Source organism: Pseudopipra pipra, chromosome 1 (genome assembly GCF_036250125.1).
Source record: "Pseudopipra pipra isolate bDixPip1 chromosome 1, bDixPip1.hap1, whole genome shotgun sequence".
NCBI classification, from domain to species: Eukaryota; Metazoa; Chordata; class Aves; order Passeriformes; family Pipridae; genus Pseudopipra; species Pseudopipra pipra.
In genome coordinates, this window is record NC_087549.1 from 91,334,899 (window position 1) to 91,354,833 (window position 19,935).

At 40.7% G+C, this 19,935-nt stretch overlaps 1 protein-coding gene across 2 annotated transcripts in view; it reads right to left on the reverse strand.

Annotated features, from left to right (window-relative positions):
- Positions 1-19,935, reverse strand: part of JARID2 (jumonji and AT-rich interaction domain containing 2) — a 216,039-nt gene that overhangs the window by 85,345 nt on the left and 110,759 nt on the right. For both annotated transcript variants that reach the window (XM_064665218.1, XM_064665209.1), the window contains exon 3: positions 9,184-9,325. Coding sequence is in view for 1 of the 2 variants with exons in the window: in XM_064665209.1 (XP_064521279.1) it covers positions 9,184-9,325 (142 nt within the window). In the remaining variant the exon portion in view is untranslated. The remainder of the gene's footprint in view (positions 1-9,183; positions 9,326-19,935) is intronic.

Here is a 19,935-nt window from a genome sequence, read left to right on the forward strand (position 1 = left end):
TTCTGTGCTACTGGATTTAACAATGGAAGAAGAAAAAGGAAAAGCATTATATCAGCATAAGCTAGGCAATATATCTAAAATTCCTGTGAATTTTAAACATCAAATTTAGCATCAACACAAGCGATCTGAGAAAATTCTAGAGAAGATATTGACAGTACAGAGATCTAAATTTTCAAATTCAGTTCAGAGTTAGAAAACTCTTAAAATCCCAAACTCTGATGCTGGTGACATAGACTGACCTATTTCTGACCAGTGCTCATACCATCCCAAGCCCCTCTCATCCATCCGGGAGTCTTAAGACCCACACCCTACTTGGGACAATACCTGCTTTGAGCTGACCCATAACAACACCAACACCCGCACTGTGGTCAGTTTTGGTGAATCAGCAGCAGCCCACATTCACACTGCCATTTGCAAGAAACATGTCAAAAATATATTCCCACCACTCACACATTGTCCAGATCAGTCACAGGAATAAATACAGAACAGGATTTTATATAGTTTGGTGTATGTTAAACCAGCATACAATGTGAATAGCATCTTCAAATACTTATAAAAATACCAAAAAACAAACCCAAAACCACAATAAAACCCAAATCAAAATACATAAATAAATAAAAACAAACAAACAAAAAAAAACCCCTCTAACACTCAATGTTAGGACACACTGACACCCTTCCACTTTAAAATATTGGAATGGCACTCTCTTTTTTTAATATAATTATCTTTGCACAGCACACAGGACAACCCCGGCTGGCTTTTAATTCAGCACACATACAAAACACTCGGGTCAGAATTATAGTAGAAATTATATTCTGTGCAAATAGTCCATGGCAAATCTCCTCTAAATGTCCATACAAAAGAAACTGGATGCTGCCATCACCGCTTCAGTCAAATAATAGTTAAAACACAAACTAGGTCTTACAGCACTTAGCAGCAAGACCTTCGGTGTCTTGTATGGAGACTGGAGAAGCTACAGGAAGTAATGCAGTCTAATAAATCATGTCCACCCTACCACAACAAAATGAAAAATTTCCTCTGGCCAATCAGCCTTACATTACAAATGTTAGACTGAAAAGAATCTACAGACTGTACATCTTTTCCCATGTCCTTTGTTCCCTAATCCTTTGAAAGACCACTAAAAAGTGGTCATGCTTTATAAAATTGTTACTAAGTTTAGTCCCAGCAAAGTGCATACTGCCAAATATCACAGCATTTTACATCTTTATTTCAGGAACAGGTTTCTGCTTTTCCATTCTTGGCCTTTTATTCTTGCTACAAATATTTTTATCTGTTGACATGTTTTTAAGCTCACATTTTAATTTTATGCAAGATATGTAAGCTGTTCATTCAATTCTGAAATCTTACCCATACTTGACTGTGCTGAATATTTTCTCATTATGTAATCTTTTCCAAAAGAGTGAGACCACTGCAAAATGCTAGGATGGCTAACATCTAGGACTCAAAATTTTAAACTAGAATCCCTTCTTTAAAACAACATAACAGAAAAAAAAGTCATGGATTGCCATGATCTTCAAAAGACAATTATATGCCTTTTTTTCCCTCCATGTCTTTGATTTTAAATTCATTTAGAGGGAATTATGAATTGAGGAATACGTGTAAAGACACTCATTTGTAGTACATGTGAATGTTTGGGTTGTTTCCCTTTTTCCCCCACTTCTGTTGCTGTGGGTCATGGATATTGATTAACACAGGGAGCAGACAAAGCTATGGGATATCTAACGTGCCTCAATGTTTGTTTGGTGAGGATGGTTGCATATTTTACCTACAGAATAATACAACCCAAAGGAAAAACATACCTATTTCAAATTTTCCATGTTTCCACTATTCAGGATGAGCTGGCCTGGTCTTGAAATAGCAGTAACAGCCAGAAATACCTAAGGGCACAGCATCAAGTCCACCTCTGCTGACATGACAAAAATCTGGGGATGTCAGCCACATGTAACATTTCTTCTGATATAGCATGGGGCTTTGGGAGGAAAAAAATCCTGGACTACCTGGTTGTCCAGACACAGTCCTTGATGAAAAACGTTTTTAATACCAACCTGCCTTTTTGAAATGTCACCTAAGTAGATTGCCCATAAATGTCTTACTCTCTGGACAAGGGAGTAATAGAAAGATAATTTTCAGAGAAGAACAAAGCCAAGAAGGTTCTAAAAAAGGATCAAATTAGGATCAGACAGGTAGTGCCTCTCCCTTGATCCCAGAGGCAGCAGCCTGGGCACTGGGCTGAGCCATCAGTCAGTAGCTGAACTGCAATATAAGGGTATTAGATGATCGAGCATAGATACACATGGAAAGTTACAGAATAAACCAGAAGTAGCATAGGGCTATGTTAATGCAAACATCAGGCTAGAGTATTATACAGACAGTGGCTTGTATGCATTAAAAAAGCCTCTTTCACACTGACAAACAGATTTGCTTGAAAAAAAATGTCTTTCGATATAGAATCAACTATTTCCTACATGAGTTTAGGGCAACTGCTCCCTGGTATCAAAGCAGTCAACATTTGGCCTTTCATACACGGGGGTGAGACATGAATGATGTGAATGACAGTAGGGATGGGTTATCAAGCAGCTGAAAGAGTGTTTGCCATACACAGGACCACAGAAACAACTGCACTCATCCCATCTGGCTTTAGAAACGTCCTTAGTCCTTCAGCTGATGGGCCCAAACTCAAGGTCATGAAGACCCTTCCCTGCAATTCTGACTTCCTTGAAGAGAGAGTGGCAGAAGAGAGCAAGTGAGTTTGAATCGGACATTGCTTAACAATTCTCAGCTTGCTGTAAATCATACCTTCATAGTTATTAAATCACTACTCAAACAAGTTGTTTACATAGCTGTCTACCCACAAAGTTCAAGTGTTCCCAGATTATTGTACGTTATTATATCTTTGCATGTCGGATAGAAGAATCCGTGTCACAACTTCTGTTTGTTCCTTATGAAAATACTGAAAGAACATTAATCACCTGATTTCTTCCTTTTCAAACTACATACAATAATCTTCTTGACTTGCATTACAAAGCAGGTAATCTGTCTTTTTACTATTCCTGTGCAAATCCACTCCAATGGACTATTATTGCTTTGTTTATAAGGCTTGTTATTTAAATATAAATGTGTGGCACTAAAAATATATTCCACTCATATCAGCATTTCCAGAAAGGGGGGGATTGGGGGCAGAGGGGGCAGGGGGTAAAAAAAAAAAAAAATCAAAATTATTACACATAAATCTTATTGCCATTTTGGTTTTATTGTGGATTAATGTAGTTCTTCATAAGCAAATAACTAGTGCAGATTTGCACAGCCTACTGAAATAAGAAAAAAATAATAGAAGCACCTGGTTGATAAGTGAGCTTACATTGTGTTGTAGTAGGCAACAGCTGAACACAAATACATTATATAGTGTTCCAATTAGTGAAAAGACTATTCACTGAAAAGGTCCTGGAAAAACACTTTGATATTGCGAGCAGTCCCTGCTTTCACACCCGAGTCATAATACACTGCTCTCTCCATCACCTACAATACCAAGTAGAAATCCCTCACAAATTTACATATGTGGGAACAGGATTGACCTTGTTTTACATCTTGCATGGAAGGTGCTAAGTCTAGTGCTAAATAGACTGTTCATTATTAGCTATAAAAACAATGTGACAAAAAGAGAAGAAAAAAAAGAAACCAACCCCACATCCCCTCAACCTTTTGACAGCTCTACTGCAAGAAAGTCTTTTGCAGCTCAAGTTGAAAAGGATATATCACTAAAAGAAACCACTTAAATTAGCAGCTTGCCTAATATGCAAAAGCTTGCCTACCCTTGACTGGCTTTTTTTTGTGCTGAGGGTGCAAAACAGCTCTGCCAGCCTAGCAGCTGTGCAGTCACCAGCCAAAGGAGATCAGCATGCTTATCTCCCTCCCCTTGGCCACATATTCCCACCTTTTCATTTGACAAATCTTAACACTCATCTTGCCCCACAATAAGCCAGTTCAGGGAGCTAAACTGGCATCTAAAAATAAAACTAAAAAAAGAGAAACAGGAAAATGGAGCAGGCAGCAGGGAGCCAGCACAAGGCAAGGAGCAGGAGCACATCCCCTGGGTTGGCCTTGCTGTATCACACAATCACACTTCCGATTGTCACATGCTTGAGACCGTTAGCAGAAAGCTGCTGTATTAATTAAAGGCCCCAGAAGGTTCCTAATAAGCAATTTCTGGCCAGTCTAGCTGTGGCAGCTTAAAACGCTACTGCTCCCCAGTGGGTTGTTCCTTTCTCCTGCAGCCAACAACTTTCCCTGTAGCAGAACTGGACAAAGTGTCCTCTCCAAGGAGCTATGCACACCCTTGACCCAGGGGACAATGTCCATCCACTCTGCTGCTCCTGCAAGGGAGGAAATTCCTCCAACCTTATTTTGCTCCTAAACTAAACCAATGTCTTTTTTCTCCCTTAGTGGAGAGAATATTCTAACACTGAATTAAACCCCCACAAATTTAAAGCTTAACAGTTACTGAAATCAATCAGCCTCCTTCCACTTCTCACAGCCTTCTATTAACACAACTTTACAATAGAAAAATTGTGCATTTGGCAATTCCCTGTGTGCATTTCTGGGAAAGGGCCCATGTAAACAAGTAGCCACCTGATTAGTAACAGGAAGCAAGCAATAGCCTATTATCACCAAAGATCAACATACTGGCACACCAAGTCTGCTCTGCACATGTCCCTTCTTGCGTAATGTGGGCAACTTGTAGCTAGAAAACATATATCTGTCTCTGCACACTGTTATTAATTGCCAGTGCTTGCAGTTTAAAGAGTTGCCCACAAAAATGCACAAGCATGCAGCAGAGTGACCAAACACATCTGGCCAGTTACCTATCGATCTTCTCAACTGTGAATCACAGCTGGAAACTGGAGATTCGCAACAAAAACATGCGGCTACAAGGAAGTTACACTTCTCCTTCAGCAACTACCTTTTTTTTATAGATTTTGAAAATGTACTATCTATACATGGTGAAGACCACACAACCTGACAATTTACCAAGCCTATTATATACCAACACTTTTGTTCTTCTCTCCCCAAAGCATTGAAAAAACTAGGAATGGCTCTCACTTACATGGCAACCAGACAGCAACCCATTGCACAACAGATTCAGTGTGAGATTTGAATGCTTAGATTTTGCCAAATGTTATAATAATGCCGACACCTTTCACCTTTACTGGTTGAAAGCTGTACAACTCAGGATTAACCCACTGCCTTCCCTCAGACCTGATCACTAGCAATACACACAGCTCAGATCAAAGCAAGTATTTTTCATCCTTCAAGTGTAAACTCAAACAAATCTAAGTATTTTGAAGTACTGAGCTTGCCACTACTGCCACTGCCAATCCTCCTCAAATCCCACTTACTCTGTAAGTAGGGCTTACAATTCTTGGATTTATCTGGAGACTGTGCAGAGGCAAAGCTATACACATACTCCTTTTCCTCCTTACCACCACCAACAGCTGAAACCCGCAGCACCTCAGAAGGCAGGTTGCATACCTTTAGAACTGTTCCAGATTACTACTGCAATATAAAACAATACACTTCAAAAAATGGAGATGGAACTCTCCACATGGGCTGCAAAACTGGCTGTGTAGGAAACTTCCTCCAATCCCCAGAGAGAAAAGGTGTTAATTCCTGACTACCCACGAACTAGGTGAAACCACTTGAAGCCTGACAGTGTCAGACCACTGCATTCAAAAGCCTATTCCATCAAATAAAGTATCTGAGTTTCTGAACAAAACCTGCAGTATATATTAAATCTGTATACTTTCACCAGAACAGCAATCTCTTTCCTTCCACCACGATGCCCTCTTTATGGCATGTGTAGCTCTTCAGTCAAGTTATGTTACCACAAAAGGCATTGAAACTGGAAAAAAATAGATGTGATAAACCTTAAGCTGTCCTTGGTTGGGGGTTCTACTGTTGTGTTATTCTGTTTAGCATACATATGTGAAATAAGGAATACCTGTCAGTAATCTCTTCACTGGTCAACAGGCAGGCTGGAAGGGATTTACCTCCCCCCACAGATGGCTGTCAGCATCTACCTACCTACAGCTAAGTTCTCTGACCAGTAACTCACTGGGAGCGTCCACTGCCTAGTTTTGACTCAAGGAAAATCTACACCAGAGATGGCTGGCACAGTGACACCACAAGGCCATGCTAACTGCTAGCAAATTCACTCTCCACTCAGTTTGCTCCAAGAATTGGCACTTGCTCTTCATGTAGGCTCTCATGCAAATTGTCTCTGAAACTGGAGGAGTTTGGATCAACTATAAATGGAAATTAAAAACACACACATGCTGCACACATGCATGAATCTATCTCCCTATTCCCTTTATATAATGTGACCTGCTCTAGGCAGGGGGAGGAAATGCTGCCAGATCAGTCCACTGAACTGACAGACCTGGGGCCAAAAGACTTCCAGACACAACAAATGGGAAGAGGTGGGAAGAAGAAACTGGGAAGAAACTGTTTGCCTCCACGGTACCAGCCCACCATTACACTGAAGAACTGAAAGGTCAAACCAGAGCCTTAAACTACTAAACAAAATGGAGTCCCTTAAAACAGACTCCCATATTTACTGTGCTTAGTTTCTTAGTTTCTTTCTCTTCTTGTTTCCATCACTAGTGTGAAATATAGGTGACCAATTCCTCTAGAAGATGACATATTCAAGCAACCAAAGGCTGCCCCTGCCATGCACCAAAAACCCCCCACAAGCCATAAAGAACTAAATAGTAACTTAATGGTCGGTTCAGAGTACATGCTAAAGCTACAGTCTTTAAATGTGTATTTTAGTACAAGAGTGTTATTACTTGTACACACAGCTGAACAGACAATTGAAAAGTCTGATTTTGAGAAAGCCCGGGGAAAAGACAAGGAGGGCACACTTCTCAAAACTTCATAAGCTGAGACAGTGAACCCATAAATTCCACTTCAGTCCTGTTCGTGCCCCCCCCCCCCGTCTTCCTGCATGTCCTTTGTTCACCCAATATTCCTGACACAACTCTTTCTGGGATTCCAAAATGACATGGACTGAAGAAACATTACATATTCAGATAAACAAAACAAAAAGCCTAAAAGGAAGCAAGAAGACGGTATCAAAACACTCAGTGTGCTTCAGTACAGCTTAAGAGAAGGAGCCCAGAAAAGGTCTGTCTGCAAAGAGGAAGCTGAGGGAGGAAAAGAGTACATAAAAGTCTGTGTTGGGTGTAAATGGAAACAAAACAAGAACATTCTCCTTCACAGCAACTGCAGTAAGAACCGTAATATTACTTCAACAGATCACGATGCATGAAGTAGTAGTGAAATGACACCTTGCCTTCCACAAAAGCCAGAAAAATAGTTTTCATCTTGGGTTCTGTGTTGGGGCTGATTTTTTCCGGTTTTTTGGTTTTAAGCTGAAAAGTACCAAAGGCACTGACTTTCCTATTATTATATGCCTGAACTGCTGGGCTGTTTCTCAAGAGTATGAATTCCCTCAGCCCAAACCTAGCAAATACTCCTCCAAAAATATTTCATCCAGAATACTCAAATGCAGTTTCTGGAGACTGGTGAAGTAGCAATACCACTCATTTCTGAAGCTGGACTGTGCAGTGCACCAGAAGCAGGCACAGCATAAGGGACAAGCCCTCCGGCCCCTTGCCAGTCCCAAGAGAGGAAGGGGATGTTCCCCTGGTTGCGCTGGCAGCTGCTCCTACAAACCATAATGTCAACAAGAGATAAAAGCCTCATGCAGGTTAACAATAAAGAACCCTGGCAAAAAGCCTCAATTCATCTTCTCTTGCTATTATTTTTAATCCTAACCAGCTCCTTGAACCTACTCATGGTGTGACCCTGCATGCCATTCTCTCAGCACAGCTGAGGAACAAGGGGACAAAGCAAGTGCAGAGGGCACCAAAAATTCCCGATGATAATGTGCAAGCAACAAACAGCGGTCATGAAATAATGGCCACTCTCTCCCAGGATCACACCTACAGTCAATGTCACCTAAATAGCTCAGCAGAAATAATTTTCAATCCTCCATTGTACCTCATAAAGCCCAAAATCAACACGCAAAACCTTCTGACCTGACCAGCAGCAGGATGCAATAAGCCTTACAAAATTTCTACTGGTGTGGAAGACAACATAAATTTTACTCTGATACACCAAATGAGCTAAGATAAGATGGGCATATTAACTAGATTTTGAGTTTGTTGCTTGGACAGATAGAAAAGGTTGTGCGGACCAGAGGCGGGGAACACTGGAACAGGAACATGAGGGTGTCCAGGAAAATACCAGTGTCTTCAACCCCTTGGGCTTTTCAGTGGAATCATAAGGTCATACACAAAGCAGGAATACTTCTTTTTTTTTGAAATAGAACTTTATTTGATGACTTGGGCCTAGGATGTGAGGAATGTGGAGGAAAAAAGGTTGAGAAAGCATTTCTGTTTCTCTCTTTTAAATAGCATTTTTCAGACAGCCTGTTTTCGTTCTTACTTCATCCAGAGGACAACTCTCAGCCTCCTGCATTCTCAGCATATTTCCTATAATAGATTGGCATGAATCCTATGATTTTAACCCATATTTTACACATTCAGTCACTTCTAGGAAAGAGGAGGCAGTTTGCTGCAGCAGTATCTCAAAGTAGTCCTTTGCAACTGATACCCACACCACCTTACTACATAGTTTCTCTTCTCAGAAGCACCTCTTTTATTCTTTTCTTCTTTCTTAACTTCACATGGTTTCATTCACCGAAAATTAAAAATAACAACAGTAACACTTACTACTTCAGTGATGCTTTCCTTGAAATTATACACATATACGTATTGACATGACCTGAGAGGTCAAAGCCAGGGGAAGAGGAGTGAGGGCGGGAGGGGAGAGAGTCCTAAGACATTTAAATTAGCATTTATCTATTCCAAGATAACAACTGCTTTTCTATGCTTTTCAAAACTACAACAAGAACCATCTATACCATTGGGTGAAGTAAAGTTTGCTATATTCTCACCATTACTAGGAGGCATCCACACTGGAAAATCTGTTTATGGTAGGGCAGTATGTGCAACCATACCCTACTAATAACATAATCACAACACTGTAAGACAAAACGGACAAGGCAGAAAAGCTGTACTTTAATCATAATGCACTACTAACCTTTTCCTCGAGGGCCCTTCCTCAAAATCTGAAGAACTAACATCGTTGCTTGTTGAGGACACTTGCGATGCATCGTCCTTCTCATTCTCCAGCTGTTCTGATCCCGGTCCTAATCCTTTAGATTGGCCATTAGTGAGAAGTCCTGCAAATGTGACAAAGTAGTACACAATATTAAAAGCTTGTGCTACCAGTGCCAAATGGATTTTATAAAAATTCAGGTGTGACACTAACAATAAAGAGCTGATGCCCAAAGCAACCATCTTGCAAAGATATACACAGGTAACGTTGACTTTGCACAGAGGTAGTTCAGTAAAAACCTGCCCGATTGCTTGTTTCTGATTTGATTAACTGTAAAACCCCAATCTCAAATAACCATACTATGGGTGCAATGGTATTTATAATCTTGTCACATTCAAAAAAAGGGACACAGCTTAGTCAAACTTATCCTTGTTTTCCAGAACTCCTATTGACTGGCATAGATAAGAGTCTTTTGCATTTATCTGTGGATTTACATAAAATTAAACCATTTGGTCCAACTTGTCATCATCTTGCTCTTCATTCTGCTGATTCCAACTACTGCAATTTATGATCCTTCAAAACAAATCCTAAATCCAAAAGGGAGAACATCAAACATCTGTTTCTTGACTCCGATTCTTCTGGCTAAGTGCCACTCATCTACAAGAACTCCAGACTGACAGAAAAAGTACACAGGGCAGCAAAGGTACACAAGCAACAGCTGCCTCCCCTTTTGCACCTTTTCTCTCCCAAAGCAATATAGATGGAAGACAGCATTGGACCTGTACAAGCATAATGTCTAACAAATTTTGCGTATTATACTCAACCAAGTAACTACAATATAATATGACTCTTACAAATAACAGAAGACAGAAATGAAACCCCTTATACTTAGGGAAGAATTAAAATAGCAACATATTCTTCAGCAGGCTTTGGGTTGAGAGGGAGGAAACAATTTTATCAGCTCACTATTTACTAGATGTTATAAGAGCTTATTACCAGAGGAGCTGCAATTTTATCCAGGAGAATGCTTTCCCATCTCTCCACCCAAATAGTTTTGCAAATGGCATAACAAAGCTTTGTTTCACAGCTTTATTTCCTCTGAGAAATGCTGGTAAGACTTCCCTCCCTCCCTTAGCCATTTCAGTCTCCCTTTCTATAATTGCACCTTAGAAAAGAAAACGGGGGGGTGTGGTGTGGCTACCCCTTCCAAGATGAGCCAGGTAGTAAAGCCTGTAATAGTACTAAACTGAAAATGCTTACTAAGTAGTTCAAGAATTTACACCAGCACTACATCAGTGCTATATAATTTCAGACCTCTTGTTTTCAGGAAAATCACTGTTCAGCACCGTCAGTGCACTTACTCATTGCATAACCAAGCATCCAACCAAGCTCAGCTCCCCAGAGACACTGAGCAAGACACCTCCAGTGAGCTGCTGTACCAGAACCTCAGGCACAGCCACAGCCAAATGCTCCTTTCCTGCAAGGCTATTTATTCCCTGTTCACTTGGGCATTACAATTGCAAGTGGTACATCCCCTGCCAGCAGGCTCCAAACCTTTCAGCACTCACCCATTCCACCCCAATAGCTCTGATGACCCATCTTTAAACAGCCTAATGCAAAGTCTGCATCGTATCACCACATCATATCTCTCTTTTCTTTTTCTAATCAAAGTTTGCTCATATTCATTCTTGAACTACACCAAATTTCTCTTGATTTGGAGTCAGAAGCAGCTATGTGGTGACCACATGCTGTAGATTTTGTATGCTGTTTTAAAAATATCACCTACAAAGCAGAAACATGGCTTACTTTTTTTGTGGGGAAGAGTTGGTGAACTAGTAACTCAATTTTTTTTCCTAATATGGAGCCCACAGAGCAAAAGTTGAAACCATGCTCCAATTTTTGGATTAAAATGTCTCTTCTAGCCAGCCTAAGACCTTCAGTTAGAAGTTAAATGACCCAATTTACATTTTCTCTCCTCTTTTGTTAAATTCCTTGTGATACTTCATTTCCAATTAAGGGATCTCTAACCATGACCCTACAAATAATACAAATTTCAGTATCAGCACATGACACTACAACAGGGCTTGTAATGTACCAACACAATTATATGGCACGGGGTGACAGCATCCCTTCAAACCATTCCTGAGGAAATGAAGGCAACCTTTTAAAAAACACAGAATAGATTACATTTCTGTGTTGAATTCACTCTGTCAAGAAGCCCTAGTGCCCAAGTTTGTTCTTAAGAAAGTTTCAACTTTTGATTTGCATTTTTCCATGAAACCACTGCTGATAAAATTTACAATTTTTGAACTCCAGAGAAGGCTAAATCAAGCATATCATTTGAGGCCTGACACTCAGTAACTTAACTCTTATGGCAGAATTTGATTAGGTTTTCCAAAAGCAATATTTGTTCTGGAGACTTGCCATATGTAAAACCCAGCAACCTGAAGTATATGAGTCAAGAAAATCACCTTTCAGGCTGTCAACTTGCACGCACTTGGAAAGCAATTTTTTATTCATCCTTTCACCCTGCCAAACCATCAGCTCACTTGGGAGACAAGCATGATTTGCGTCCCTTAAGGAAAAAAATATCGGTTTGCCTAATATTATTCATCATAACCAGCACCGTTCCAAAACACAGTAATATTGCTGATAACTGATGTTCGCTATCGTCCGCTGGAACAGACTAAAACAAGAGCCCTAAAAGCGAGGCATAAAACTACAAATGAGAGATACTGATAAATACTGGGAAAGGGTATCATGTTCTACAGGTTTTCAGGGCTAGCATAATTGCAAAATCTACTCTGAAGTGATGAAAGACACAGACAGCCACAGTCCAAAGCCTCCTTTCAAGCACTGGAGAGAAAGCACATGCTGAAGCAGGCTGTTATAAAGTTTATTGCCACTCAATCATTTTTATATCAAATGCGTTCAGTTTGCCCCCAGATATCTTTTCCTTCAAATGCCATTCCTGCTCTCTCTAACTGCAATAAAACCGTGCTCTCTTCTGCTGTGCCTCAGCTGGGAGATATAAAAGGTCTGAAGGCCCCAGGATGGGATGGGAACCCCGCAGTTTTGCCAAGTGATACTCAGGCACTCCCATCACCATTGGTTGGCACCAGTGCAGTTGACAGGACATACAAGTCTGCTGGTGCACTGCAGGAACAGAGTCTGGTGCATGCCCATGTGGGTTTGACTCCCTAAGGTCAACCGAGCTACAAAGAGAAAAACAACTGAGCAAGAAAACACTCTTTTGCATAGTCCGGAAAGCTGAACCACTCTTTAATCCTGGCTACTTTGGAGCATCCAGCAAAAGTCAAGGAATCAGCAAGCCCTCAAGAGCCAAATCAAATCAAAGGGACAAACAGTTCCTCTACTGTTTTTCCATGGCTGTGCCCTTCAACCTCTAAATCATGACGCCAGCAAGCCTTGGCTCATGTCGAAGCCCATGACACTCTCAGCTGCCAGAGAGCTGGCAGAGGCTGCCTGCCCCTTGCCCACTAGGCTCATCTCAGCCCTAGCTCTCGCTGCCTTCTCCCCTGGCAGCTGGACTCATGACCAACCACAAGACCTGGATAACCAGGCAGAATAAATCAGGGTTGATAAAAATAAGACTTTATTCCTCTAATAAAAAGTATTTGTTTTGAAAGTCAAATTAGATTTTTTAAAAAAACTAAACCTCATTAAAATTAAATTTGGAAGTATAGCAACTTGCATTATAAATCAGTGTAGGATTTCATATATTAAAATTACTTACATGAAATCATAATTTATATATACAGAGAAGCAGTGTATATTTGCTGCCAAAGTTTAAATGGAACTGAAACACTGAATGGCTCAAAGTCACTGAATAAACACTGCTTTAATTAAGTCAGTAATAATGAATTATTTAATTAAGTCACAATACAGGAACTTGCATATCAAATGACATCTGTGATCCCTTAAATACACTGTTCTTGCTCTAACTGATCAGGACTAGACACTTCAAGAGAAAGGCCAATTACTAATTCGTAATAATTACAAAGCGTAGCTTAAAACCGAACCACGGAGACCTTAACATCCTCACTAAAATGTATATCAATCACATAAATGTCAACTTTCACCGTTTTGCTGAATTCTTTTTTAAACTTCCATGAACACTGCAATACCAACCTGCAGTTTTAGATACATGCTGCTTAAAGAGGCACACACACAAAATCCACTTATCAGCACTGAGAAAAAGCAGCAAATGTCACTACTACACCCCCTCTGTTACAAGCAAGAGAAAGCATAAAAGCCATTTCTGCACCCTAGTCATTATTAAAGAGACTTTTCTATCACCTCCTATTTATTTGCCTTCCACACGGAATGTTTTCAAATCTGTCTGTGGCTACAAGTTTGTTTGTTTTTTCACACGCAGGAAGGGCTCCGCTATGAGAGCTGAACTGTACCCTCTAGGACGATCCACACAGAATACGGATATTATGGCTTTACAGCCTTCGCAGAGCATGCTCCCTCTTGTTCCCACTGCACCTCACTATCCCCTTTGCTTCTTGGCTGTAGTTGTTAACGGAGCAGAGATCTTGCTGAGCCTACTCCAGCAATGGGAATGTCCCTCTCACCAATAAGAGTGTGTGTAAAAACAGTTAAATCTGGTTAAATGAGCTTGCTACAGGGGGCTTGTGCTGACTCAATGGATCACTTCTCATAAGAGCCTGGTAAGTAAGACTTAACTATTTCAGTGCAGGCAGGGCTTAATTTATGCTGGTACATTTGCTAGCCTTACTGGTTTTGGTGATACACATCCACTTTTACCAACAATCTACAATTCTCTTCTCAAGTCATCTTCTGTTCTCAAGACCTAACGTATTTTTGGACATCTGGATAGATGACTGACAGGCACAAACAGGACAGGTCTTGGGAGCAGCTAAAGATGTGATGCAAAATCACAGTATCTGGGAATGCACCATACAATAAAACATGGTGTAACTATAAAGACATAGAAGGAAAACTGAGGAGGAAGAAAGAAGAAGAAAGCAGCAACATATGAGAAGACAGACAAAATGCAAGGGAGGGTTTGGGGTTAGCTGTTTTTAAAAATAGATGCGATTACAATCACTGGTATGTTCTTCGTTATTAAACTTACTGAATAATCAGGAAACCAAAGGGGAGCATCTGAACAAATCTCAGCATCATGTGGTTAGTTAACTAAGTGGTTGGGTGAAGGGACTTTCACAATGTTTCCAAAACACTGTTTCTACATCACTTACTCCAATGCCAACAAGGCATCTGAGCACAAACATTTCCATGTTCTTACAATAAAGCAACACCTATTTTAGCTCACTGTTTCCCAGTCCTGAGGCAGCCGAGGGAGAAAATACATTCAATTGTATTTCCAGTCAGTTCTCACAGTCAGAGGCAACCCGCAAAGCCATTATGTTAGAAAAATCAGCAGTCAACACCACACAAACACAAGCCAAAGATATCAAAAGCATTAACTGACCTAAACAAGGACAATTTCAACATGACCACATTCATGGCCTTCTATACAGTATGAACAGATAATGTCAGCAGGTCCACAGTGCAGGGGAGCAATACTGCACATCTCAACAACATGTGAAATATATAACTGCTCCTGAGTGCCTCTTGACTACACAGGGACACTCTCTTCCTACTGCCAAGAGATACTGGTTTTGTCACTCCCCTGGCAGCTCTCTCACTTAATTCCTGCCCAATTCCTGCAAGCTGAACCGCTCTGGACTGGTTGAAAAGCCCAGTTTCCAGGGCAATCAGCAAAACAAACACAAGTTACAAGAAGTTAAAAAAAGGGATTTACTCAAGGCAGCATTCTCATCATGCTAGGATGACAATGTTCCTTATGAGCATGTCATAAACAGCACAGACTGTAGTTACATAGGCATGGAGCTAAAGCTTTCTTCAATTATAGAGGGAGTAACATGCCTGTTCAAACTTCAGCTATGCAGTTTTGAGAGTTGTACAGGAAAGCTTTGTTCAAAAATATTAATGATTTTCTTCTTTTTGCATCATCCCACTTAGGAGAGCTGATACAAATGTTAGAAAGCAAAGGATTTTATTGCAGTGTTAGAAAGTCAGAGGTTAGCCATCCCACACCATGGTCTGAAAGGTTTGTACCACCTGAACTCCTGGACATAATCACACTGTGGAAGACCACCAACATGAGTTTTATGCCTAAAATATAGTGAGAAAAATCTGCTACTCTCAGCTCTTTAAATATTTACTCTGGCCCTTAGTTTTACACAGGTAACATCCTGTATGAAAATCAACACCAGTAATAAGCTGGTGGCTCACCTACACCTCTTGGCCTTCGGCCTTGTAGATATTGTCTGTAGATAAAGTCTACTACCTAGACTTTAGTAAAGTCTTGGATGCCATTTCTCACAGCTTTCTGCTGGAGAAACTTACTGCTCATAGCTTGGATAGGTACAATGTCAGCAGGGTTAAAAAATGGCTGGATGGCTGGGCCCAGAGAGAGGTGGTAAATGGAGTTAAATCCAGTTAGCAGTCCCTCACCAGTGGTGTTCCCCAGGACTCAGTGCTGGGGCCACTCCTGCTCAGTGTCTTTACTGACAGCCTGGACATGGCGATCGAGGGCACCCTCAGTAAGTTCGCAGGCAACACCAAGTTGGGCAGGAGCACTGATCTACCTGAGCATAGGAAGGCTCTACAGAGGTACCTGGGCAGGCTGGAAAACTGCCCAGTGGAAAAGGACCTGAGGGTGTCGGTCAACACCTGGCTGAACAGGAGTCAGCCGTGTGACCAGGTGGCCAAGGTGGCCAATGGCATCCAGGCCTGCATCAGCAATACTGTGGCCAGCAGGACCAGGGAAGTGACATTCCCCCTGTACTCAGCACTAGTGAGGCTGCATCTTGAATCCTGTGTTCAGTTTTAGGCACTACAACAAAGACATCAAGGGGCTGGAGTGTGTCCAGAGAAGGGAAACAAAGCTAAGGAAGGGTCTGGAGCACAAGTCTGACAAGGACTAGTTGAGGGAATTGAGGTTTTTTAGCCTGGAGAAAAGGAAGCTCAGTGGGGACCGTATCACTCTCTACAACTACCTGAAAGGAGGTTGTAGCGAGGCGGGAGTCAGTCTCTTCTCCAAAGTAACAAGCAATATGACAAGAGGAAATGGACTCAAGTTGCGCCAGGGGAGGTTTAGATTGGATATTAGGAAAATTTTTTCATGGAAAGGGTGGTCAAGTACTAGAACAGGCTGCCCAGGGAAGTGGTTGAGTCGCCAACCCTATAGGTCTTTAAAAGATGTGTAGAAGTAGTATTTTGGGACATGGTTTAGCGGTAGACTTGGCAGTGCTGGGTTAACAGTTCGACTTGATTATCTTAGAGGTCATTTCCAACCTAAACAATTCTATGATTCTTAACTACAGGACTTTACAGTTTATTATGAGCTATATAGCTTTATATACAAGTTTACTTGCATAGTATCATTAATGAACAGTCCTCATCCATTTTTCATAAGTAATAGACAAACAACTGCAATGCAATACAAATCTACTTTGCGTTGTCTGTAATCCTAAATTTGTCTTCTACCAAAAATGCCCTTTACATGCTAGACTACATGCTGAAACACTACCAGGATCTTGGTAGGCATGTTTAATAAAACCATTAATCATTTGATGCGAAGTTTAAACACATTGGTATCTCTAAAACATCTGCAGTCTACATTAATCAGCATACTGTACAGAGTTACTGTATTTAGCTGTTGTACAGCTATGCACAAAAGATAATTTAGTTTTATAGTGCAAATGCCATCTGTCACATTGTCACAGCATGACAAGGTATCACATTACATATTAAACAGACAACATGCTTCAAAAATAAGGCCTATTTTCATGCCCTGGTTGTCTTAGAGATTAAAGAACTGGGGTTTCATGATAGTAACATAATTTAAAAACAAAACCACAACCATTTTCTCTGGGATAAGAGATATAAACTCCCTGTCCACTTTTTTAACTATAGTTGTCATAAAGGCTATTTTCATCTCATTTGGTAATGCAAAACACACAGTTTTCTGTTTCTAAATAAAAAAATCACAGCATGAAACCATCATCATTTATACCACATGATGCTCCGTGTTGCCACCATGATGGTAATTAACGGTACGTGGGCTTTTCAGATGACAAGCCACTGGACATTAGGTTGATTGTGGTACATAACGGAGCATATGCATAAAGCAGTACCATTATGCCAAAAACTGTTAGTGAATAGCTTGTACAATCTTCATAAATGACTAGAAGAGTGCTTTTATATGTAGATATACATCATTATTATGAAAGTCAAGCACGAATGACATTACAGCATAAGATGTGTTTGTCAGCCTGTCAAAAGACAAGATCACCAAAGAGAACTGATTAAATTATATAGGTTGAAAGAAGCTCCTTACTTCCATTACATCTCCATCCAAAACCACTATTAAGCAACCAAAGACATTTTGTGACTTGATTTCCTGCATTAGTCCATTACCCAAAAGCAGTGTCAATTAAAATTAGATTGCTCTGGTGTTTCAACACAACACTTTCAAGGCTGTTCTGTTTTCATTTGGGGGAGTTGAGATGGGGCTAAGGTGGGTTATTAAACTCATAGAAACAAGAATATAACACTCAAAAATTAACCTAATGTAATTTTACCCCAGGCCATATGAGATACTTTAAGCCTCAGTTTGACTTATGAAATATGCATCTCAAAGAAATTTAAAACAAAAGAAACCAAAAAAGCCCCCCAGAAATGTCTACCAATGCCTGTAGCATATATACACACAGGAAAACCTCACCCGAAGCCTGTTCATACTTCTATTATTTTAGGTTCATTTAAAAAAAAAAAAAAAAGTATTCAAAGAGACACAGCCCTCTGCTTAAAGACATTCCTCTGCTTTTAAGGACACAATGAAAACTCCAAACCCCTGACTGCCCCAGGGAATCACATGGCACCTTATTCTTCATCAGGCAGAATGGAGGCCATTGGCTAGGCTTCACAATGGTGTGGCCTTGATGAGGCAGGGAACAGGAGTACCCAACAGGATGAGCAGCAAGGTAGGTGTTCATTCAGAGGTGAAGGAGAGAGCAGCAGTAATACTGACTCAAAAAAAGCTAAGGAAACAAACAGATATCTCTTAAATCCCCTCCCTATAAATGCAGAGAGCTAAGTAGCAGCTTAAAATCATAAATACAAACTCTCGAATTTTTCCAACTGTTTTTCTTGATTTTGGGGGGTAGGGGGAGGAAACCTGAAGAATGAGTGCCCCAAAACCTAAAACCTAGGGCTGTCCTGAATGAAGCAGCACAGAGAGAAGGAAAGAGAGCTGAGGTATACCATCCAACCAGCTGCTCATTATCTGTTGTACTGTACCATTGTGCTATCGAGCTCCTACCAATTGCCCCTGGAGCTGTATGATTAGGGGAGAGCAGTAGCTTTTCCAGTAAGTAGGTACCAGGCTGTGTAAAGATCATTAAGTTTTGACAAACAGAGCCAATTTTATGGTACCGTAAGCATTCCCTTTTAGCACCAGGGAATACAACAACTTGCATCCACCTCTGTCCCCCAACCTCCTTTGACTGCAGTCAGAAAGCTTCAAAGGAACAAGAGGACTCCAAATGCAAGCTATAGACCTTTGCTGATCAGAGAGATGTGGGGGAAGAGGGCATGAAGCCTTTAGCACAAGCATGGGAACACCATCACCAGGAAGAGAACCTAGTTAGGATGCAGGGACCTGGACTCTGTCCAGATGCAGTCACTGCCAAGCAGGTGCCCCCTCCAGGCTCCTCAGCTCACTCACCTATAAAATAAAGGTAGCAAGATCAGTCTCCACAGTGAGGAGCGGGTAGAGGTACAGACAGTAAGTATGACATGAGACACAGGGTTGTTACTATTAAAATCCCTCAGTGGTGTGTGCCTCGTGTTCATTTTGGCATTGGACAGAGTGGCTTTATTTCTTCCTGAGGAGAAAAGTGCCCTTTGATTTGCAGCTATGCCAGGAACATCTGTCCTACACGACACCTTCTCTGATTTGGTAGTAACAAATGCAATCTGGAAACAGGAGTTAAACATGCACTTTATTTGAAATTACAGACACAAGCAGGTTCACAAACGTGTAATTTGTCTCCATTTACTTCAAGTCTATCAGTAAATGAAATATCAGCATAACTACTGTAAGAGAGAAAAGTTTAAGTTCTCGAGTATTAACAAAATTATCGGTGACATACAAATAAATTGTTCTTCTATGCCAAAAACCATCATGCCTTGTTTATCCTGCCTTTCCTGGGGAATTTTACAGCTGAATGGAAAACCAGTGGGGTAACATCCCACGGGAGGAGAGAGTAAAGAAAACCTGCAATATGCCTATGAAACAAATAATTTAATTTTAAAATGCTCTGTTCTTTTTCTTTTTGTTCTACCTTTTTTTTGTTTTATCTCTTTTGATAAGTGAAAAGTTACCGACTCTTTGTCACCTATATGTCACCAAATAAGGGCAATTCCTCCATCTCCTGATGCACTTTTACAGAGGTATCCTAACTGTAATACAACGGTAGCAGTCCCATTTTTCAGTCAGTTATTTCCCCCACCTCAGCATCACATACCTCATATCCATGACATACCTCACTCACCCTGTTTCAGAGTTAAGCTTCCACTAGGTACAGGTGGACAAAGGAACAATAAATCCACACTTGAAAAATACCCATACCTCAGCACCGAGAGACTAGG